This window comes from Folsomia candida, unplaced genomic scaffold (assembly GCF_002217175.1).
Source record: "Folsomia candida strain VU population unplaced genomic scaffold, ASM221717v1 Fcan01_Sc007, whole genome shotgun sequence".
NCBI classification, from domain to species: Eukaryota; Metazoa; Arthropoda; class Collembola; order Entomobryomorpha; family Isotomidae; genus Folsomia; species Folsomia candida.
In genome coordinates this window covers 395,537-416,032 of record NW_019091199.1, presented here as the reverse complement: position 1 = coordinate 416,032, position 20,496 = coordinate 395,537, and the positions used below count along the sequence as shown (strand labels likewise).

The 20,496-nt window shown below is 39.8% G+C and overlaps 1 protein-coding gene across 1 annotated transcript in view; it reads right to left on the bottom strand.

Annotated features, from left to right (window-relative positions):
• Nucleotides 1-916: 916 nt before the first annotated feature.
• Nucleotides 917-20,496, bottom strand: part of LOC110851883 — a 36,413-nt gene continuing 16,833 nt past the window's right edge. Inside the window, exons 2-5 of the mRNA XM_022099811.2 lie at nucleotides 7,867-8,336; nucleotides 2,419-2,481; nucleotides 1,697-2,017; nucleotides 917-1,557 (exon numbers count right to left, since the gene is read on the bottom strand). Of these exons, the coding sequence (XP_021955503.1) occupies nucleotides 1,472-1,557; nucleotides 1,697-2,017; nucleotides 2,419-2,481; nucleotides 7,867-8,336 (940 nt within the window). The 3' untranslated portion in view covers nucleotides 917-1,471. The remainder of the gene's footprint in view (nucleotides 1,558-1,696; nucleotides 2,018-2,418; nucleotides 2,482-7,866; nucleotides 8,337-20,496) is intronic.

Here is a 20,496-nt window from a genome sequence, read left to right as displayed (position 1 = left end):
AGATATGCGCGCACATCTCAGATGATAATAATTACCCAGGCATGGATGAAACCTTACGCAAAACCTTAGAAGAACGCCTAGCAATTAACCCTTGAACAAAACTAAGGATAAGACTGCTTGTCATTCATTCATACATACTGCATTATCCGATTCTTGGTATGCTCAAAAAACCTCGGGCAGCGTTGTGTGGGTGGGAAATTTTTCTTGAGAAAAGCTGCATCAATGAGACACCAATAATTTAGCCCATATTGCATGAATGTGTAATTACTTATCCAGCAAGGACTGTGGTGAGGGTGAGAATGAAGGGTTGAACTTCCTCTCTTCTGGCGAGTGAGAATATTTTTGCACAATGAATCCCACGCTCGGTCGCTGGGTTAGCTAAATGCTCCAGCTACACAAAAGTGAAGCCACGAACGAATGAATAACAGATACAGACTCCGAGTTTAATAAGGTTATGATACGACGCGATGTATCACGACAAGCGATGTCTGATGAAGATGACGCCACGAAGAGAATCCAATTCGATCCAGGCCTGGTTCCAATGAACATTGTGTTAATTTAAAACATTTGTTTGTCATATCAAACTGTTGGAGAATGTATGAATGCATTTAGAGTGCGGGTGAGTAAATTTGTATGTTGTTGGTGGCGTGGATTTTTAAATATTAAGATGCGTGAGAAATGAAGTCGATATCTCGGTGAAATGGGAACGATTAACTTTTTGCTTGCCCAAGGAATAAACATTATTAAAAAATATTGTGGGCTAATCTCGAGTGGTGGGAAGATGAGAACGACGCGCTTGCGGAAATGGTCACAAACCGAGATAAGAATAATAACTGAATTAATTGATTGAAAGTTCTTCTCTGTTTCGTTGTAACGCGTTGTTTTGTTTAATTAAAAAGTCATATACAGCACAAGATATTGGATTAAGTACGATTTATTATAATAAGTTCTGTTTCATTAATGTTATAATAATTTAACATGGGTAAATATTTGTAAATATAATTCAACTATTGATACATATTTAAATATAGTATTTGTAATACCTATGCGTTGGCACTGAAATTATTATTTTTTCACTTTCGAGCAAATAGGGTTGGGTGATTTACTGAGAAAGCTTGATAAAAAAAGTGTAAGTTGTGGTCGTGGATGGGGCTTGAGATATATTATTCGCTATCACAAACGCATTCACTCTTCGCATTGGATAAACATAGCTTAAACTCATTCCAGATACGCCCATTCTAATGAAATTTAACAGATCAAGGGAGTGATATCAAAAACGATATGGTTTCAATTTGCTCTTATATAAATTTAAAACATTTTTACTGAATTGGACAAATGAACAACACTGGTTTGTCATTTGTCCTGTTGTATCATGAAAATCGGAGAAAATGACTAACTTCTTCCTTTATAGCATAGCATAAGGTACAATGGTACGATTCTCGACATCAGAATCCTTTTACTTTCACTGTTATTACTGGTAAACCAAGCGACAGTTTGCCTTGTCCAACGCCTCGGCTTGCTTTGCGACTTGCATCCATCTGTCCCAGTAGACCACACCTAAAATACGATAAAACATATGAATTAATACTTTTGGCATTAAACTTGCAAAAAATAAATTGTAACTCCATCCCATCATGAGAAATGAGAGACTAAAATATCAGTGTCAGTAATCGTATGAAAATAAAACGGCACTCACATCCAATCTTTGGTCTTCCAAAGCTGAGTTTGATCAACCAAAGAAATTGGCCAGGTCCACTTTGTGCCGCACATTTGGACGGGTGGGAAACGATGCCTCCGAAATATGAGGACTTTGCTAGCTTGGGTACCTTCTTGGGCGAGTCTTGATCAAAAGTTGGAGTATCTTGGAGAAGGAATTTCTGCAGATTTTTATTCCCTGATTTTAAGGGTTGAAAGACTGGATGATTCTGGTGAACAACCAAGTTGGACTTGATGTGAAGGTTATCCATCCCTTTCCTAGTGGTACTTGGAAGTACGGATAAAATCTCTCCTCGGGCAACTAGAACAAGGCAAAAGGAAAAATTAGAAATATTATCATACACCAGGTTGAAATGGTAGAGAAGAAAGTTGGAACCTCGCAATATAATTGAGAGCATGGATGGAAGACACACAATCAAAATTAATGGCTGTTACAAGTAATTTTGCCATTAGGGGCTTTGTGCAAAGTAAAACTTGACACCTTCCTAAAAACATTTCATCGGGTGATAACGTGTGAATTCAACCCATGATTATATCACAATCAAGATCAAGATTCTTCGCAAACTGTGAAAATTGCCTCTGATCTCGTGTTGTTTAATATACTTTTACTCGTCCTGCTAAAGGAAACTTGTAGAAGATGATATCGCATCTCTTCGCATGAAACTAGGAAAGACATGCACACAACAAAACTCTTGTACTCACCAACATCAGCTTCACAATAGAGCTGCAGCACCTCAGGATCGCTGCAAGGACGGCATTCATCATCTGAAAATGAACAAAAAACAAGGTGATAATTAGGTTTGGAAGGCTTAAAAACCAGACTTTGTTTTTTTTGCCAAATACCAACCGTTTAAAGCATTAACAATCAACCATCATTTAACTGACATTTAAATATTTAGACTGTGAAACGAGAAAGAAAATCGAAGGTGTAAAAGGAAAACGGGAAAAGTAAGAAAACGAATCTAATTCTTGTTCGCAATTAAGGAACAAATATTCTGTGTAACATGTCATGGTCAGCTGCATTTCCATTTCAAAGTTCAGTTCATCATATTTAAATTCTGGCAAATTTATGGCCATCTAATCAAATCAGTAGGAGATCATATTTATCATGCAACGAGCTCTCCACGCAAGTTACTTCTTATGCATTGGTATTACACAATAGTAAATAAATATATGTACGGACTAGTCTCGGTGGAGCCACTAAATCAACCCTGTCAAGCCGACAACAACGCGATGAGGTGAGATTAAAATTTGGAGTGATTAGGAGACGACTTTCCCTCCAGTAATGGATTTTGACTTGTGAACATTTCCAATTTGTTTGGCCGATGGTAGTTCGTTAGCAAAGAAGCCACGGAATATTGCGTAATAATAATGACTAAAAGTGGACGATTCGCTGTTTGAATCCTCGGAGAGGCAAACTCCTGTGGAGACGACAATTTTTCACGGGTAATTAGTTAAAGGACTACGTACTGGCGAATGTTATTGCCGAATTTGATCAACGACAAGTAAAAGTAAATAGCAAATATGCATATACATAGTTTATGTAGATCACAAAATGCAAAGTTAGAAACTTAGGCTACATGTTAACCAATGTGTATAACGCGTGTATTTATAAAATTTTGCTCATGGTGATATTGTAGAGAGAGAATCGTACTCATGTTTTAAAAAGTTGTTGAGAAGAAGAAGGGCGGATAAATTTTGTTGGATATTCTTCAACAATGAAGAACCGTGAGTAGCATGGAAAATGTAAATGTCAAAGGCTTCGAATATTTAAACTACGTATGCACACCGATGTACAGGCATGAGTCGACAGCAATACTTGGAAAAAAGTTGTTTCGTTCCTTGAAATTGTTCCTTCAGAGTGTGCATTCATGCAGCCGGATGATTCGTATAATACAAATTTAACGCTTATTAACACACTTCTTCACTGAATCGGATGCTCAATTAAACGCCTCCTCCCCCAATCCAACCAAACTGACGACTGGCAGTAGGCGACGTGTGATCTGATGATGATGATATCACTGCTTGTCACGATCTCCTCCTTTCGATGACAGAATCAAAGCCACCAAGAATGGGCAAGCATGCATGAAATTATGTATAAAAAGAAAATGAAAACTTTACACCTTATTCAATTTTATGAAGAGTGGTCCTTCGTGTACAGTAGCTAGCTCATGTCGTTTTACTTACACGACTCGTCTTTTTTGTGATGCCAAAGTCCAGATTTGATGAATAGATTGGTGGATGTGTTTTCACATGTGTTAGTTTACATCGGTGCTAGCATACAGTTGATAAGTAATTATGACGGGTGATCAAATCAACAGGAATCCGCCTCCAAATATCTTTAGTAACCAGTTCAACTTGTCAAGCCCAACCCCGCAAAAAAAGAACGTATTTCCAGCGAAAAAAAGAAGGGTTGAATCATTTGTCAGAAATAAATTCAAAACGAGGATGCGTTCAGCATCTTCTTGTTCAAATCAGTACAAGCTGAACCACAACAATCAGTCAGTCAGTGAGTAAAAGTAATTTATTATCAGCTCTTGGAGTCGCACGTCCAGCCGTTTGCCAATACCGATAAATGAAGCATCAGGCCACCTTGGAAAGGTTTCAAACTGTAAAACAGGTTTGTAGTGTGGCTTGGTTGGAGAGTTGGGAATTCGACTCGTCCATAATAATCATACCCTGGACAAATATTTTTTTATCCTACCCTACTCATGTTGAGCTCAACACGAGTAGGGTAGGATAAAAAAATATTTATATATATATATATAATATTTATATTTATAAATATTGATAATAATCCAACATAACCATTGATTTTGATTCTCGTTGCGTAATTAGGGCAGTTTTCTGTGTGTAGAGACCAGCTCCGATTGAATAAAGCAGGTCTTTAATAGATTCAGTAAGCCTGTCCACTCCGCACCCTCCTCCAATTACTTCATTTGTATTGTTGATGAGATGAAGACTGAGATAGGCTAATGTGCTACTTATTAGTACAACCTGGGCGAAAAACTGGAAACAATTAAAGCAACCGACCTCAACCTCGTCCATGCTTCCGAGATGCCTATTTTGTCCTTGCTTTGTCTGGCACAAAAAAAAATCAACCATGTGGCAAATTACATCAAGAACTTGATCTTGATTTCAAATTTTATCGTCATAATTTGTATCTAATGAACGATAACGACACGAGTTTTAGCAACGTGAAAATTGATTATTGATTGGTTGATGCAACATTCTGTGGAAAATTATAATCCAATCCGGCTGTCTTTCAGGAACTTTAAATTTATTACAGTCACGTTGAAGTTGTTTGTAGTTAACTTTTTAAGGAATTTTTCTTCAGAGGATTGTCTGCATGTCAAATTCTTGAGGATAGTTTAAGACGCCTATTATTCTCTTAATGGCGATGGTGGTGGTGGCCGTGTGGTGCATTATCCAAGCGCTTTTCGTCAAATAAATTTGGCTAAAACTCATCCTCCGTCATCCTTATTCTTACCAACATTTTTCATTATTCCATATTGGTAATAATTCGTGGTCGTCCAAATATCTCCACCTCAGTTTTTATGGCCAATGCATACAAACCATGCAAGATTGTATCATATTTAAAATAATGCAAGGATGAGTAATGTACAATTATAAGCAATGCATGCATACCCATCCTTTGGCTGGTTGAAGCTTTAATTGCTTTGCTTGCTATTCACGTCCACCTTCGCCATCAATGCAAATACAGCGAGTAAAAAGTACTTTGTTTGGTTTGTTTGTGCCTCAACTAAATGAGGTATGAATATTTAATCACACATATAAATGAATATCTATCAAGTTCAACCAACTGTTGACTAATAACGCGGAGACTGACTCGAGACTCGAGAGATTTTGACTGTCTGCATCTTCATGTTCATCTAAATATGCACATAATTCTGACAAGCATCTGACAAAATTGAAATGGTTGAGAATATTCAGAAATGTCCAACCTAACGTTCATTTAATACGTACATAAGTTTGCCAGCACCATTTCCATCATGATGCTGAAATCAAGCCCACAACTAAATGCGTAGGTATTGCTTGAGTGTGTATATGTAATTACGAGGATGAGACTTTGCATTTTAAATTTTAATAGTCAATTGTTTCGATCGATTGCCGATAACAGTCCAATTTTTCACATGTATTGACATTTATCCAATCAAGGAAGGGAATACATAATAAAAGAGTGAAGAAGCCAGGCATCGTTTGCAACTCATCGACAAAAACTTAGTGAAAATACAGATACTCTGCTACTAACTATTTCCGAGTAATCAATACGTGGATACATACGTACATACGTAATATTGGATCTCTGCATGAGTAACACTATTTTTAGTTTAATGCATCATCCCACGAAGATGTAATTGCGTTGATGAAGGAAAGTGAGATGGAGTTATTGAAAAGTGAGATAGTTTTGTTGTGAAGTTGGAGAAGACGTCCGTCCGTATTCTTGAGGGCGAAAAGGAAGAAGAAGCCTCCTCGCCTTCCCAGCCGTAAGACAATGAGAGCGTTAATGAGGTTCACGTCGGGAGGGGGTGGTGGGTTTTGGCCGATGCTTAATTAAGCGTTCGGATTCTCTTGGAAATTTCTTTGAGATTTAAAAGTTGACTTTGCACTTTCGGCTATCATCCATCTCATATCTTCCCATCTATCTCCGTCCGTCCGTCCACCACTCAGGATCAGTACTCATCAGCAGCACAGCCTGAGCCAGCAGCAGCGCCTCAGAATTTGACCATTCCATTGTTCACTCTACCCGTCCTCCAGTGATGATGAGCACTGGCTTTTAATCACTGCAGCCAAGAGTAAACTTGGCGTTCAATAAATATTGCATGCATGGCGATATGGCGAGAGCTTTGCTGCTGCTGGTTCCAATGCCCCCGAGAGACCCGTGCCGTCGACCAACCACAGTATTCAAACATTTTTGATGGGGAGTAAAAACACGACAAGAGTTTACGTTGACTGAATGTGAGGAGGACCAAATGCCCGCTCCTCTAATTTGGCACTTATTGTTGAGTTGACGCCTGGACACTAATGAGCTGCTAACAATTCACGCGAATATGGAATTAGTTCTGGAATGTATGACCGACGGACAGGTCGTAGCGCTACAGCAGGCCTTATACGCATAGTAATAAGGACAAGGTTCATGCACCTTTGCATTATAAATATGTATGTATGGATATGCTTATCGGAATACCATCATCGTTTATCTCCCAAGGACTAATTTGGTACCATCCCTTATTTCTTGCTGGGATCATCTATCAGAGCGAACCTCGGTCAGCCCATCATTCCATCTAGTTAAGATCCAAATCTTTTGCGGTATCAGCTCCAAACCTCAAATAAAAAGGTCGGTAGATTTTCTCCCATCTAAATCTAATTCTAATTTATTTAGCATTGGTTAAAATCCCATAACTCTCATGCACTCCATTTCATATCCAGCGTCCTAATGATACCCACAAGGCATTAGGCACAAAGCATTTGTGTGTGTGTGCATACAGCCTCCCCCCTCGTGCACTTGCCAGTCGTAGCTCTTTCATTTTCTTTCGAATGTGTTTGACGCCCCTATCTGTCAGATCAAAGATCGAAGACTTGAGCAACGGAAAATCTGTATGTATACGATGAGCATAAGTACATACGTACGTGGTGGCTGAGGTATTTCTTAAAACACCTTCGGCTATGTGCGCTAATGTCTATTATGCAGCGAAGGCTCAAAATAAGTTTTGTTCATCTCTCATCCGACGCACCTAGATATATATGCCTACATAGGTACACGTAGCTGAGATTGCCGTGTTGCTACAGCTCAAATCCATCCATCCATCTTAGAAACTTGACAACAATCGAATCGAAAAGTCAATTCTTTATCTGTTGCCAATCCAAACTTCGCCGTCGTCATCATCATAATCATTTGTATTTGTACTGGTACATGCATATAACAGCGTGCATACGGAGAAGATTCGTCAGCATTTATTTATATTTTTGGCTCTGGCCTATCGCACCTACAATCAACAAGAAGATGGAGAGACCACACTTATTTCTAATTGTAATACAAATTCAGTTGATTAGAAATGCAAAAAAATATGTTGCGCAACAAACGACTTGGGAAATAAAATATAAAACTGTATTTTTGTAGCTACTCACCGGAAAATCCTTCTTGAGGAATCTTGAGCTCTTCAATTTCATACGAGATTTTGACTTGATAAGGGTCTTTCGAACCACTGGTAGTAGTCGTCGATGGTGGTGGGGATGTGGTCAGCAAGTCCTGGTCCCCATGTTGACTTTCCACGTAAATAGTGGCAGAGGGTGAGTTTATGCGGTAACAAGTGGATGACTTTTTCTTCTTGGGAGTAATGAATGGTAGCAGTTTGCGTCGTTCCCCATTACCACTGCTACTTTCCGATACGCCATCGGTTTGCTCTAGAAATACTTGAAAGTTTGTCCCCGCATTCGACTCCAGACAGAGGCGAAAAGGCTTGTCCTCTTGTCCCAAAGCCACAAAGTACTTGGGGGGAGAAATATTGACTCGAAGGCCACCTCTGGGCCTCTCCCAGAGAATTTGACCCTGTTGACACCGCAGGTAAATGGCTTGCACTACATTCTCTGGCGTCCCACTGCAATAATTCCAAAACAGAAAAAAACATGAATAATAAATCAAACACCATATTAAAACAATGTCTTGTTCGATTTAAGATTTATGCATCATCTAATTTTAATAAATGAACTGAAACAATGGTCGGAGGTCGCTTGAGACTTTCATAACTACACGCTTGACTATAGATATAACCGGTTAAGAATGTCGTCATTATATGCATGTCCCTTAAAACAAGAGAATACGTGCAATATTAACAAGATTACCGAAGCAGTGCTTGTAAACATAATCTCATTTAAAAAACTTCGACATGAGGATAACAAATGGCCAACTTTGGTCTGTACCCATTTATTTGAATCGTTATTCAACGAGGAACAGATTTATGCAACCATTAGCTTGTGCAGCGTAGTTGATCTTGTCATCCTAAATTATCCAATGATAACAATAAATAATAAGTTCCATTTATAAAAACACGACTTCCACGCAGGTGTTCTCACTATTGGTCTGCAGTTACATATTTATGCACGTCAAGCCCACAAACAGTTATAGTGGAGAGTATTTATTATCGTGCTTCTGCTGCAGGCTCTTAAACGGGATTAGACAAAGGCTACCAAGAATCTTTGAAAATTATCAACAGTAAAAGTCGTCACTATCACGTGCACTTGTAGCAGTTGCCAACAAATTAGGTCCTCTGGTGCAACTTTTGTTGGAAATATTTCAAGTGATGGACAAAAGAAGGTCAAACAAGTGCTGTTGCCCTGCTATCCCAAAGTCAGCTATTCAAACAGTAGTCAAAATAGGCAAGGACTGCATGTCATGTCATGCCCCAAAGTGCTTGTATGGAAACGGTGACGTCAAGTCAAATTTTACGTCCTCCCAATTCATACTTACTTGTCAGAGATATGTATGTACTTGTAATTTCTTATCATAATGCAATGAAATCCTAAATAAAGTGAACAAAGATTTAGCAGATGGACAAACTGTGACATTTGCTGTTAGAGTTTTGAAAGCATTTTAGAAAGTCGTCACTTTGGTCTATTTACTTATTTGGTTCATCTTCTTCACGTGCTTCTACTAATATTTCGAGGGAGCACAATATTTGAGATAACTGCTTGTTATGAGTAAATGGTACATTTACTTAAGATAGAGGTTGCATTGTCACTCATCCACTTCCTCAGTAGTCAGCAAGTACGTGTAAATTGACATGGTCACATTTCAAAGGCGCCTTTCGAGTTCAAGGGCTATTGATTTTCACGATTTAGGCGGACGGTAGAAACCACAAAGAACCTCAAAAACTTTGACTGGAATTATTGGTAAGTTAGTGGCTTCCTTCTTTGGCGTTGTTCCACAAAGCATGTAGAATATGAACTACACGCAGCCACTGAGAAAGTGTTAGTTGGATGATCATTTTTAAAGTTTAAAATTATAAATAACTGCCTTGCGCAAAACCCAATGGGTATCACTCAAAGCAGCCTTTAAAAGGTAACTTCTCCCCCACAATATCTAAACCATTCGTTGCATGTAATTGCATAGCTCAGCCAATAATAGTTCTAAATCCGTAATGACTAGAAATGGATACCTATTAGGAGGACTTAGTCGGAGGCTTACATGGTTTACACCACAATTTTATTAAATAAATGGGATTGTTTTCGGGTCAATAAGTACACGGTTTATGTGGAACTGGTATGGTAAAAGTAGAGGAGAGACAAAGCCTTGGAAAAGTGCTCCACTTACTTAAGTGGCAAAAGTGAATAAAATGAGAGGAAGAAAAGGTTTCAAAGGCATCAACACAAGTCGAGGAGTCGAGTAGCATTATTGCTATTGTTATTATGAACATAAAGTAGCTTTTACCACTCCAGTTTTTATATTTATGCTGTTTTGTGCACGCCTTTTCTTCATCTCAAATGTCTGTCAGTCTTTAACCTGTGACCGTGCCCAACTCAAAACATGGCTATTGTTCCATTTTTTAAGTCTTTACAGGGGAACCAGAAATCGAGAGGAATAAATACGACCTATGCATCTTCGAAGATCAAACGTGAACTCAAAACACGATACTCATTCAAATCTCGGCACTAAAATTTTATAAGGTTACTGTGAAAATGTGCACAGAATTGTCTTGTCGTCTTCCTGTCATAAAATAAATATTTTGACTCGAGTTTTATGATTTGGCACATGCTGTTCCGCCTGGGTTTTTGGACACGACCATTTCTGCCTGGTAGATACACGAGCTAGAGACAATTCAACCCTAAAAAGGAGCGTTATTAAGGAGCTGGTAGGATTATCCGTATTGTTGTACTCATCCCTTCATCGTTTACTTCACTCGGAAATGTTGGCATATGTACACATGAGCAATGACCCAAATGACTTTTTTGTGCTATTTGGAACCAAAACTGGGTTGGTTGGTTGGTTTGTTTGGTTGTAAATTCTTAAATATCTCGCAAAAAGGACCACCAAGAAAGAACCCAAGCGTCGTCGAGGAAAGTTGACGACAGGCTCAAACGAACCATTCAAACTATTTTCAACCTTTCAGGTAACTCTTTTAGCGCGTATGTACTGCACCCAATTATAATACTTGGTTTCATGTCCAGCAGAATTATTTACATGCACAAACTAAAGCTCAAGCGTACACACGTAAAGCTTGTCAGTGTGGGCTGTAGCTTTTGCATACAATAATAAAAGCGAACGTAGTAAGAATGACTTTTACGAGGAAAACTGAAACTTGTTTTTTCGTTTGCTTTCGTGGATAATCTAAAACCATCAAATATTTGAATGTATGCAGATGAGACTGAATCTGCACGAAATCAGATTGTATTACAGGCTTTTTTGGGATCACATGTTGCTTATTGACGTTTTGTCTGTTGGTGGTTTCCAAACTCGTCAATTTACGACTTTTCTTTAAAATTCAAACATCCCTTTAGGATAGCGAGCTCCTTGCGTGTTGCTAATTGTGATAAGTGAACCTTCATGTCTAACTTTAACCAGTGATCAGCCAGCAAGCAGCAAAGTCTTCCGCCTCAAGTCCACAATTTATTATCGACCTTAAAGTGGTCAAGTTCAATATCATTGACTGTAATGCAATGTGACTGCAAGGAGTGAGGCCTTCATTTCCTTTTTTAGAGACCTTGTTGACTTGCTCAGGTTTAAGAGGGTCTCACTTTCCCAATCACTTGTGCCCAGTCGGACGCAATCTGCATTACTCGACCAGCCTTCTAAAACGCTTACATGAAAAAATACTTTAACTGATAATGATGTTCTGAACCCGCCCCGACTTAGGTGTTCCCTTCAATCACAATGATTTAATTGCTAGGATTCGTTCGTGTAATCAATATTCATTGAAAATGAAAAGTCATTTGCGTAAAAATTAGAGCTAGATGAGCATGAATTTGCCTAATTGCTACCCATGCATTGTTCAAAAAACTTGATTCTGAATAAATTAGTTTACGTTTACTCGAAATCCACTCCAATGCAGGTTGTATAAATTTGCGAGGCAAGACAATAGTCATCAGCAGCACTACGAACGAGACTGTGAATATAATTTACATACTTTTAATAAAAACAAAAAGGAGAAGGCCAAGTAAGAAAATGCCGGGCGCTTTAATGAATGAAAAGTACATGATTCCTAAATATTTATGCATGCTGAAATTTATCCCAGCGAGTTAAAGTTTATATTTTGGCTTCTTTTTCTAAAAGATTATAACTATTTGAAAAGCTAATCCGTTCAGGATGGGATTTTAAGTTGGTTGTAAATTCCTGTCGGAAAGCTCCATGTAGGGAAAATTCAGGTCTTCAGGAAGCAAAAAGATATGTACATAAAAACATAGTTCTGTACATTGGTCAGTGTTTTCAAGGGTATAAGCTGCATCCCTTCAAGGCGTCCTGTAAAGTTCAAGTCGTTTTTTTACATGTGATACTATATTGCACGAGGGAAAAGGACAGGTTACCAACCCGTGCAAGAATTCATGTACATATGAGAAGGGATGGGTCGCCAGAGAAGATACGAGGATGATGTTTTCAGTATCATCTCTCTTTTGGACATTATTTAAAAAGTAAAAACAAAAGTCTCCCTCCTTATTTTTAAGAGAACGTATAATTTAAGGGGACAATCGGGCGTGGACCCACTGCCATTAGTCAAGTCGCCTTGTAAGATGAAATCCTGTTACACGCAGTATCTTTCTTCAAGCACTGGGATCTTGAAACCCTCAAAAAACTTGTGAGGACATAGGGAAGAAGGGGAGCGTGTGTCTTCCTCCTTTCGTAAAACTCAGATGAAGCGTAATCTATATGAGAAATGAATATGATATGCACTTGGATGCTTTGTTTTGTTAATTTCTTCTGCCTCCAACTTTTTTATCACAAGCTCAAGAACGAAACCAACGCGCGTATCGATTTCTTCAAGTGTAAAGTATCCGAGGTCTCTCTCGTTCTCGAGAACCTTTGCCTGACGAAATCGGGTCACGTCACGAATCATGGACAAACAAACGCACGACGGTTTCAACACTTGATTTAAAACGAAAAGTCGTGTTTAGTTTAAAATACTTTCGTAGCCCACATGAGGGCAATGACGAGAGGGGTGTTTTACCAAAACCATTTTATTCGTCGACTGTACACACTTCTCAGAAGGAGATACACGACGACGCTCGACGTATCTATACTGCCATTTTTTAAACAGGGTCGATTTTATCTGATTTTGTCCCACAGCAAAAAACACACACCTGAGCAGAACACCCAGCCAGCCTACAGCCAACCGAAATTCATACATGGGTGGGTTGTTTGTTGGTCTTTACTCAGAAGGTGGATGTGCATGTGGAAGCTATACGGGACCCCTGAGATCATTCGACATTCGAAACTGAGTGGATTGTAAATTATCTTTTGGTAGAAAATCCAGAATTGTTTTGTTTTCCTTGTTGAGCATAACAAAAAGGTGCGAAGGTCTGCAATGGTCCACCCAATTGGAGTCATGCCGAGTTCATTCAATGGCTTTTTACTGATTTGCTTTCCACCTCAATTCCAATCTGAATACCTTAATTTAATGTGAGTGGAATGACAAGTGAGCAAATGGAGCATTGGGAAGGAGAAGAAGCTCATCAATTTCTCATCCATGTCAATGAGTTTTGAAATATTTATGTTCTCTCCGGGGTTTTAAATTAGGCCAACCTCTGCCTTCCACCATCTTCTGTGTAGGAAGCAACACTCTCGACTGCCAACCAACACCATAATAAATAATGATAACCAAGAATCGTATTCGTATCCCATCCTCCTTGCACAGATACAGATTCCACTAGACCTTTTTTAAAAACAAGTACTTGATCATGGAAATATTTCATCTGAATACGTTAATAGTCATGTTTTCTACGCGTGTGCGTCAAATGCTACACAAGAAGAACGTTATTTGAGGGTTATTACACAACATGCAGTGATGATGCTGATAATGATGCTGATGAACAATTGGAGTCTTTTTTGAGATTTGTGACAGCCAGCAAAGCACTGCCTTATTAAATCCTCTCGGTGTGCGTCTGATTACAATGAGATGAGAAATGAGTCAAATGAGACTGAGAGCAACTAGCATCAAACGTCAATCCTCGACTGGAACGTTGTTTGCTCGCACTCCCAGCTCATTCTTCCGCTCTTTTCAGTCGGTCCAGTGTGGTTGAGGTGAACAATAATAATTCTGTAATTAATATTAATTATTGTAATCCATGCAACAGCAGCAGTATCATCATCATCAATAGCAGCCGTAAGACGAAGAGGTGAGTTTTTTTATAATAAAATTAATAAATCATAAATAAATTAATAATTGACCTTTGGAGCAAGACAATGCTCCAACCTACAGTTCTTGTCCAGCCAACCCCGCAGGAGAGGGCGAGGTTGATGGAGGTTTGGGAGTGGAATGATGTCACCGGTGACCCCATTCCTGTTCCACCTCCGCCCACCGGAGCTCCGGTTGGCATTCGAGGATGGAGGCGTCACGTTCCACGTCCGGTGAGAGTGACTCAAGGGAACACTTTCTTTGGAACCCCTGCACATCAGGACTTCCTGAACGGGATGGCGAACAATGATGTGGCCAGTTTTGATGTACACTGCGATTTGAATGTTGATCCACATCGGATTGGAGCAGCACGCTCAAACGACATCACGAACGCGAAAGATAGCTGTGTCGCAATGATCCACCAGATGGACCTAAAAAAGATCACCGTCGAAAGCCGTAATGGCGGTGTAATACGTATTACTAAACATAACGACCCTCTCCTGCCATGGGTTCCGTGGGTTGGACCGGGCCCAGTACCTCTCCCTCGCGAACAGCCGGCAGGGATGGTTGCCGAGTTCCGGCTGATTAGCCACGACCAAAACGGGCGCAAGAGACCACTCGGCAGTACGTCATTTATTTATTCACAACATTAAGGTACCGGATTATTTTCATCCTTGTTTTCCGTATCTTTTCTATGTAGTGCTTATTGAGGAAGCCAACCTCAACGGTAGGTATGGCAACATGGGTCCCGGGACGTTTTGGTGTCGTGAGCATGCTTGTACCGTCACTGGGCGCTGTAACGTCACATGACCCGATCCGCTGCAGTCGAGTGGAGACCGGATCAAACGCTTCATCTAATGCAGCGGTTTAAGTGCAATGACAACAACGTCATCTACATGCTCCATTGTGCTGCCTGCCTGGATCTCCATGAAAATGACGCAGGCGACCGTTTTCAAGTCTGGACTAACTACATTGGACAGACGTCTCCAAACGTACATTTCATAACTAAGGTTCATATATATAAATCTAAGAATGCATGATTCTGGCTTTGCAGGAAGACGCTGCTCACCACAATTTCCATAACAGGGCTCATCTCCATGTGGCGCAGCTGAACAATGCATCCAATCGTGTTGTTTTCCCTGGAAATCCAGGACAGAATGCTGCGTTGCAGCCTCAGGTAGACCGCGTCGATGCTGGGGAGGTGGACGATGTGCAGCTGTTAAGGGATCCAGGTGTGCACTTCAACTGCCTCCACCGTCCTGAAGATCGGCGTTACACGATCCTACAGAAGGGATTCGACGGACGTGCCAGGAGGACCCAGGCCGAGCACAACTGGATGGCTGTGTTGGGGAACTGGGAGTACAACGCACAGGAACATTTCGGCAGTCTCAACCTCAATTACTAAAACGTAAGCTCATTTCTTATAAATCTTAATCATTGAACTGAGTTGTTTCACTTTTGTCCGCAGAATTCTGCAACCAAACCAATACCAGTTCAGACGGTCAGTGGAAGGGATAAGCCACTTTAAATCCATCGTGCTTTTTGTGGATCCCTGGAGAAAACCAGGTTAAAAAATGTTCCCGGTTACGTGGATCCCTGGAGAAAACCAGGTTAAAAAATGTTGTTGTAAGACTGCTTGCATCTCTAACTCATGACATGAGCCAATCCATCATCTAAATGGTGATGGATTGGGGCCCTGAGATGCAGAAAATAGGGTCAGGGCATGACGCTGGCCCTCTGATGACCAGCATGTGCTGGCTTAAAGTCATCATTTTTCAAAACAACGATGACTTTAAGGGGGAAGCATCCCCGAAACCCACTTTTATTTAATACAATACTAATGACCTTCGCATTTTATTTCAATTAGTGGCTCTAAACAAAGAGGGCTTACAACACATCTGTTTTAGATTACAATGAGATGTTGACAGCCTGCCTCATCCTTTTGTGCCTTTGGTTTTGTTTTGTTGTAACCACTTCAAAAATAAAAAGATGCACAGCGATACTGGATGACGAGCAATCGGGGATGATAATGGAATAGCAGGTAAGGCAGTAAATGAAGTAAATTGCTAGCCGGCACAAGAGGGAACAAAAGTCAGCATTTTTAGTATACACAATACACATCACGCTAGGATTAAACCAAAATCGTGTTCATGGGCAATAAGCAACGAGCATAAATCGAGATTACCGTGTAATAATTTTCTAGCATGGATAATTAGAAGGAAAAATGTCAATAACTCTGCTGATGAAATAATTTCCAAAGTATGGAATACAAGAAAAATTGGAAAATTATGGCTCACAAGTTTCAAGAGTTGTTGTAATGTCTTAATTTTTATGTAAATTTGTACTTTGCGCTTGTGTCATGAAAGAATTTTTCTCGACGGAAAATATTGTTCACAAAAAAAATGTGCCTTTGTTGAATATTTTGAATTATTGTGACCATTTGTACTAATCATCATATTCTGAAGAATGTCCTACTTCATATGTACACGAAATCTTATTGAGCCATCGCCTCCTTGGTCGTTCCACTCGGTGTGATGAACATGGGCTGGACAACCATTAAAGCAAATTGTTATGTTATGGTATTCCCATTAAAAATGTGGAAATGACTTCACCAGCAGACACCGATGCTGCCTTCTTGGTATGATTGTACAAATGACATAATGCAGCCCAACATGTAAAAAAGCGAACGTGCCGTATCACTGATTCAACAAGCACTAATACGCACCACACACACAAGCAGAGTTCAAGCGAGTAAAATTTTCGACCTGTTGTCCATCTGACACCTTCCTCCACGATAAGTTTGTCCCATTAGCACGGGATTTCGTAAGTATAAAAGTACATGCACAGAAAACCAAGGAGGGAGACAACCATGACCGAAAAGCCAAGATTCGATGATTGCATACGTTGAGTGAGTGGCAATATTGGTGGGTTGTTGGTTAGGCGTTACGCTCCAGAAGAGATTTTTTGTCGTCAACCCAAAGAAGCAGACAGACGAAAACAGTGGAGTGGTTCTTATTTTACATCCACATTATTTATGCGTCATGCCTCAATACATGTTGTAATAATGTACACAGAAGAATACGTGAAGGTGGTTGAGTAAATAATTTTCGTTCGTAATATAAATTGTAGGATTGCCTTTACTTTTCCAGTGAATGTGGTTGCTGCATTTTTTACTGCTTATTAGTTGACTTGTGTGTGGAGTGATGTACTAATAAACAATTCTGTAAAATGGAGTGGACTCTGCCCAGCACATAAAATTAGAAGTAAACGAATTATGTACGAGTTGTTGGGCAGTGGTGGCAGTCAGACAACTCGAATATTAGTTTGTCATGGGTTGGGCTGCAGATGTCAAAGCGTGGCCTGGCTTTATTATAGTTCGGATTTAGAGGAGCCTAGAACGCTTATGTAGAAGTACGGCGTAGGCGGCGGTTTAGTAGCTTTGTTGGCTTGCTAATTTGGATTTAAAGAGTAAAAATATTGTCCAGATGGAGATTAGAAATAAGTCCAGTCCGACACTAATCTCCACATTTTTAAAGTCGGTTCCTTTTTCTTAAAAAAAACTAGAGTTCAGCCTTCGAATGCCCGAGCCAGTCATTTCATCTCTTCATAATTTAGAAAAGTACGTGCATGATTCATGTATCTTGGAACTCGTAAATATGTGTACTACAGCTAATCCTAAGTATGTCCAAAAGTCAATCGAGTAAATCACGCTATTGTTCGACCGACAAACGGACATGACGGTCCCATAAGGCCCAGTTCGAGCTAAAAAATGGACACCCAAAGAAGAAGAATGTGACTAGACCAGAAGTCCGGGTGCAAGACAAGTCGATCCAATTCCGTAAAACAAGGAAGGGGAAGAACCCGAAGGAGTATGGTTGTCGTGGGGTTAAGAAAGGTCGGTGAGCAAGTTGAAACTAAAGTCGAAAATGGACCAAAAGTTCGTCTCACCATAAACATGGACAAGAAGTCTCATCTTTCAAAACATGAACCATAAACTGCTTTTTGCCCCCAGTAGTTTATTTCTTAGCGTTGCTCACCAAATAGCAGCACCTGGGGTTGTGGTAGGTAGAGAGACAAGGGCCAAATTCCAGCGTATATTGGATCGAGATGGATAATAATCATAGTTTGGCATATTAATGTCATAAATTCCGGAGGCATATCTATCTTTCCTCGAATTTAGATTTCCGTAGAATTTACAATTGAGATCTACAAACCCTTCGGCTACGCAAGCAGCATTTATTGGGGAAGGACTCCATTTCGTAGTTCAAGTTCAGCAGATAATCATTGCATGCATCTTCCCAGCCAACGAATGTACGTACAAATTTATTTTTTATGCCCACCAAAAGTTGGACCTGCCTAAATAAATGCCTCAAGGGTCTCTCACAAGCGAGGAATTTACACTTGACGAGGAGTTGAGACGATGTGAGGACTACGAAGGAGTCAAGTCAAGAAGATGCAATCCAGCGAGGTTAACAATCGAATCGCCAAGTCAACCCTTCCCACACAGACCCCTTAAAAATTCCATCACTATTTTCTACCACTGACATGTGTAGTACTACCAAATAGTAGTCAACAGGCAGTGAGTAATTAGTGGCATAAAGTCCTAACAATGCACCGTGATATTTTTCCACTCTTTATTTGTTATGTAATTGGAATTCTTACCGTTTCCTTCTTGAGACCTTTTACGTATAGTTAAACTAATTTACTTTCTTTTTCAACTGACACAGTTGTAAAAGTCTTAAAAACTATATCATTGATTTGCCAGGAAGGGTAGAAAATTTAATTTTGAATTTATGACCACCCGTGTGGGCACATTTTCTCGTGGCCTACCTGCCATTCCAATTGAAAGAGGGTGAACTTTTTCCACTTAACCCACTCTCTCTCTCTGACTCCTTCAAAATGTCAGGACAGGTATTACGAGCGGAGCGCGTCTCTCGTCTCGTGAAATATTGACGAATCCATTACTAACAATTTTAAGGGATGATGATGGAAGGAAATCGTAGTGCTTTTGTAGCCACTTGAAATCTGACTAATGAAAATTATAGGGAAGGCAACTCAAATCGATGGATGCATGCACAGGTGTGCTTTTGTTTTCTTTCGTATTAGTTGCGGTTGACTTTATTTACAGACTTGTTCAAACCTTGATTTGCTTGATTGCACTTTGACTTTGTGACTTTCAGACTGGAACGAACCTGGCCACCACTTTGGTGATGAAACCGTCTATATTACACTGATAGGTCGTCTCACTTCCTGAAATGGATAGTACCTTTCAGAACCAAAACTGTATGCTTTTATCAAAGGAGAGACAAAAGTGGGAGTAGTTCACTCCTGGCAGTGCGCCTTTTAGTTTATGTTCGAAAAATGGTAGTGAAGTGGTCAGAGTCACTATATTTTCGAGGGATAATGGAGTCCGACTTTGGAGGGGGTTGAATCCTTCGGTAGACTTGAACTACTATCAAAAACAAGGCGAGACAAGGAGGACATAGAGGAATCACTCCAACCTGAACTGCATTAGCGAGAGATTGGATTCTGAGGAAGGTGGCAATTATCTTCGGAAAGTTGAGACGGCGAAAAGTTGAGAGCAATAACACAGATAGTGCGTGTGGGTTGCTAAAAGCTTCAATCAGTCCGGTCCCTTCAGCTCTCCAACTTATTGAAGGCATACAGAAGTAGGTCTACCAAATCTACTTGCCTTCTCCTGATTATTTACTCCAGGTTCAAAATGTTAGGTCGGTCTTATGCATATTTTATGATTCATTTTCTGGAAACTTATTCGCCCAAGCTCTAGAAATAGTGGAATACTTAGCTACTGTTCATTCAAGATTAATATGCAGTAAAAAGTCTGAAAGGTTATTTGGCGGATGATTGGTTTCCATTGATTGAGTTTGTTTATATTTTCCAAATTTCACCTAATATTCATTGAAAAAGTAGACAAAATGTACCTAATTAAATCGTTGTCAATGTCAACCAGCAACTTCGACCATTTGACTTTTTACAAAATTTTGAGGACTTTACTGCATATTAATTTTGAACGAACAGTATGATATTATGGAATTATAACCAAGGCTAAGCAATAGTGACGACGCGTCGCGTCTCTCCCGAGCACCCACCAACAGCAAACCTTTCGTGATCACTTGTAAGATAAGGGAGAAAATCGAACAAGTACACGAGGAGACGTGACCACAAAAATACCGACAGAGTCCTGAACACACTCTACCAATTTCGTCTTTCCTCGTCTGACCCCGTCAACCCCTTGAGGGGTTTACGAGCGTCGGTGAAAAAGGTGTTTTACCTCAAGATTCACAAAAGGATAAAAAGTCATAGTTTCACCACGAGGGTTGGAGAACAGGAATTATTTACTTGCATGACTCCAGTCGTTTTTTGTTAATGGCATAGCATACCGATACATTTTAGCGGTTTAGCTTTTGGGTAAGCT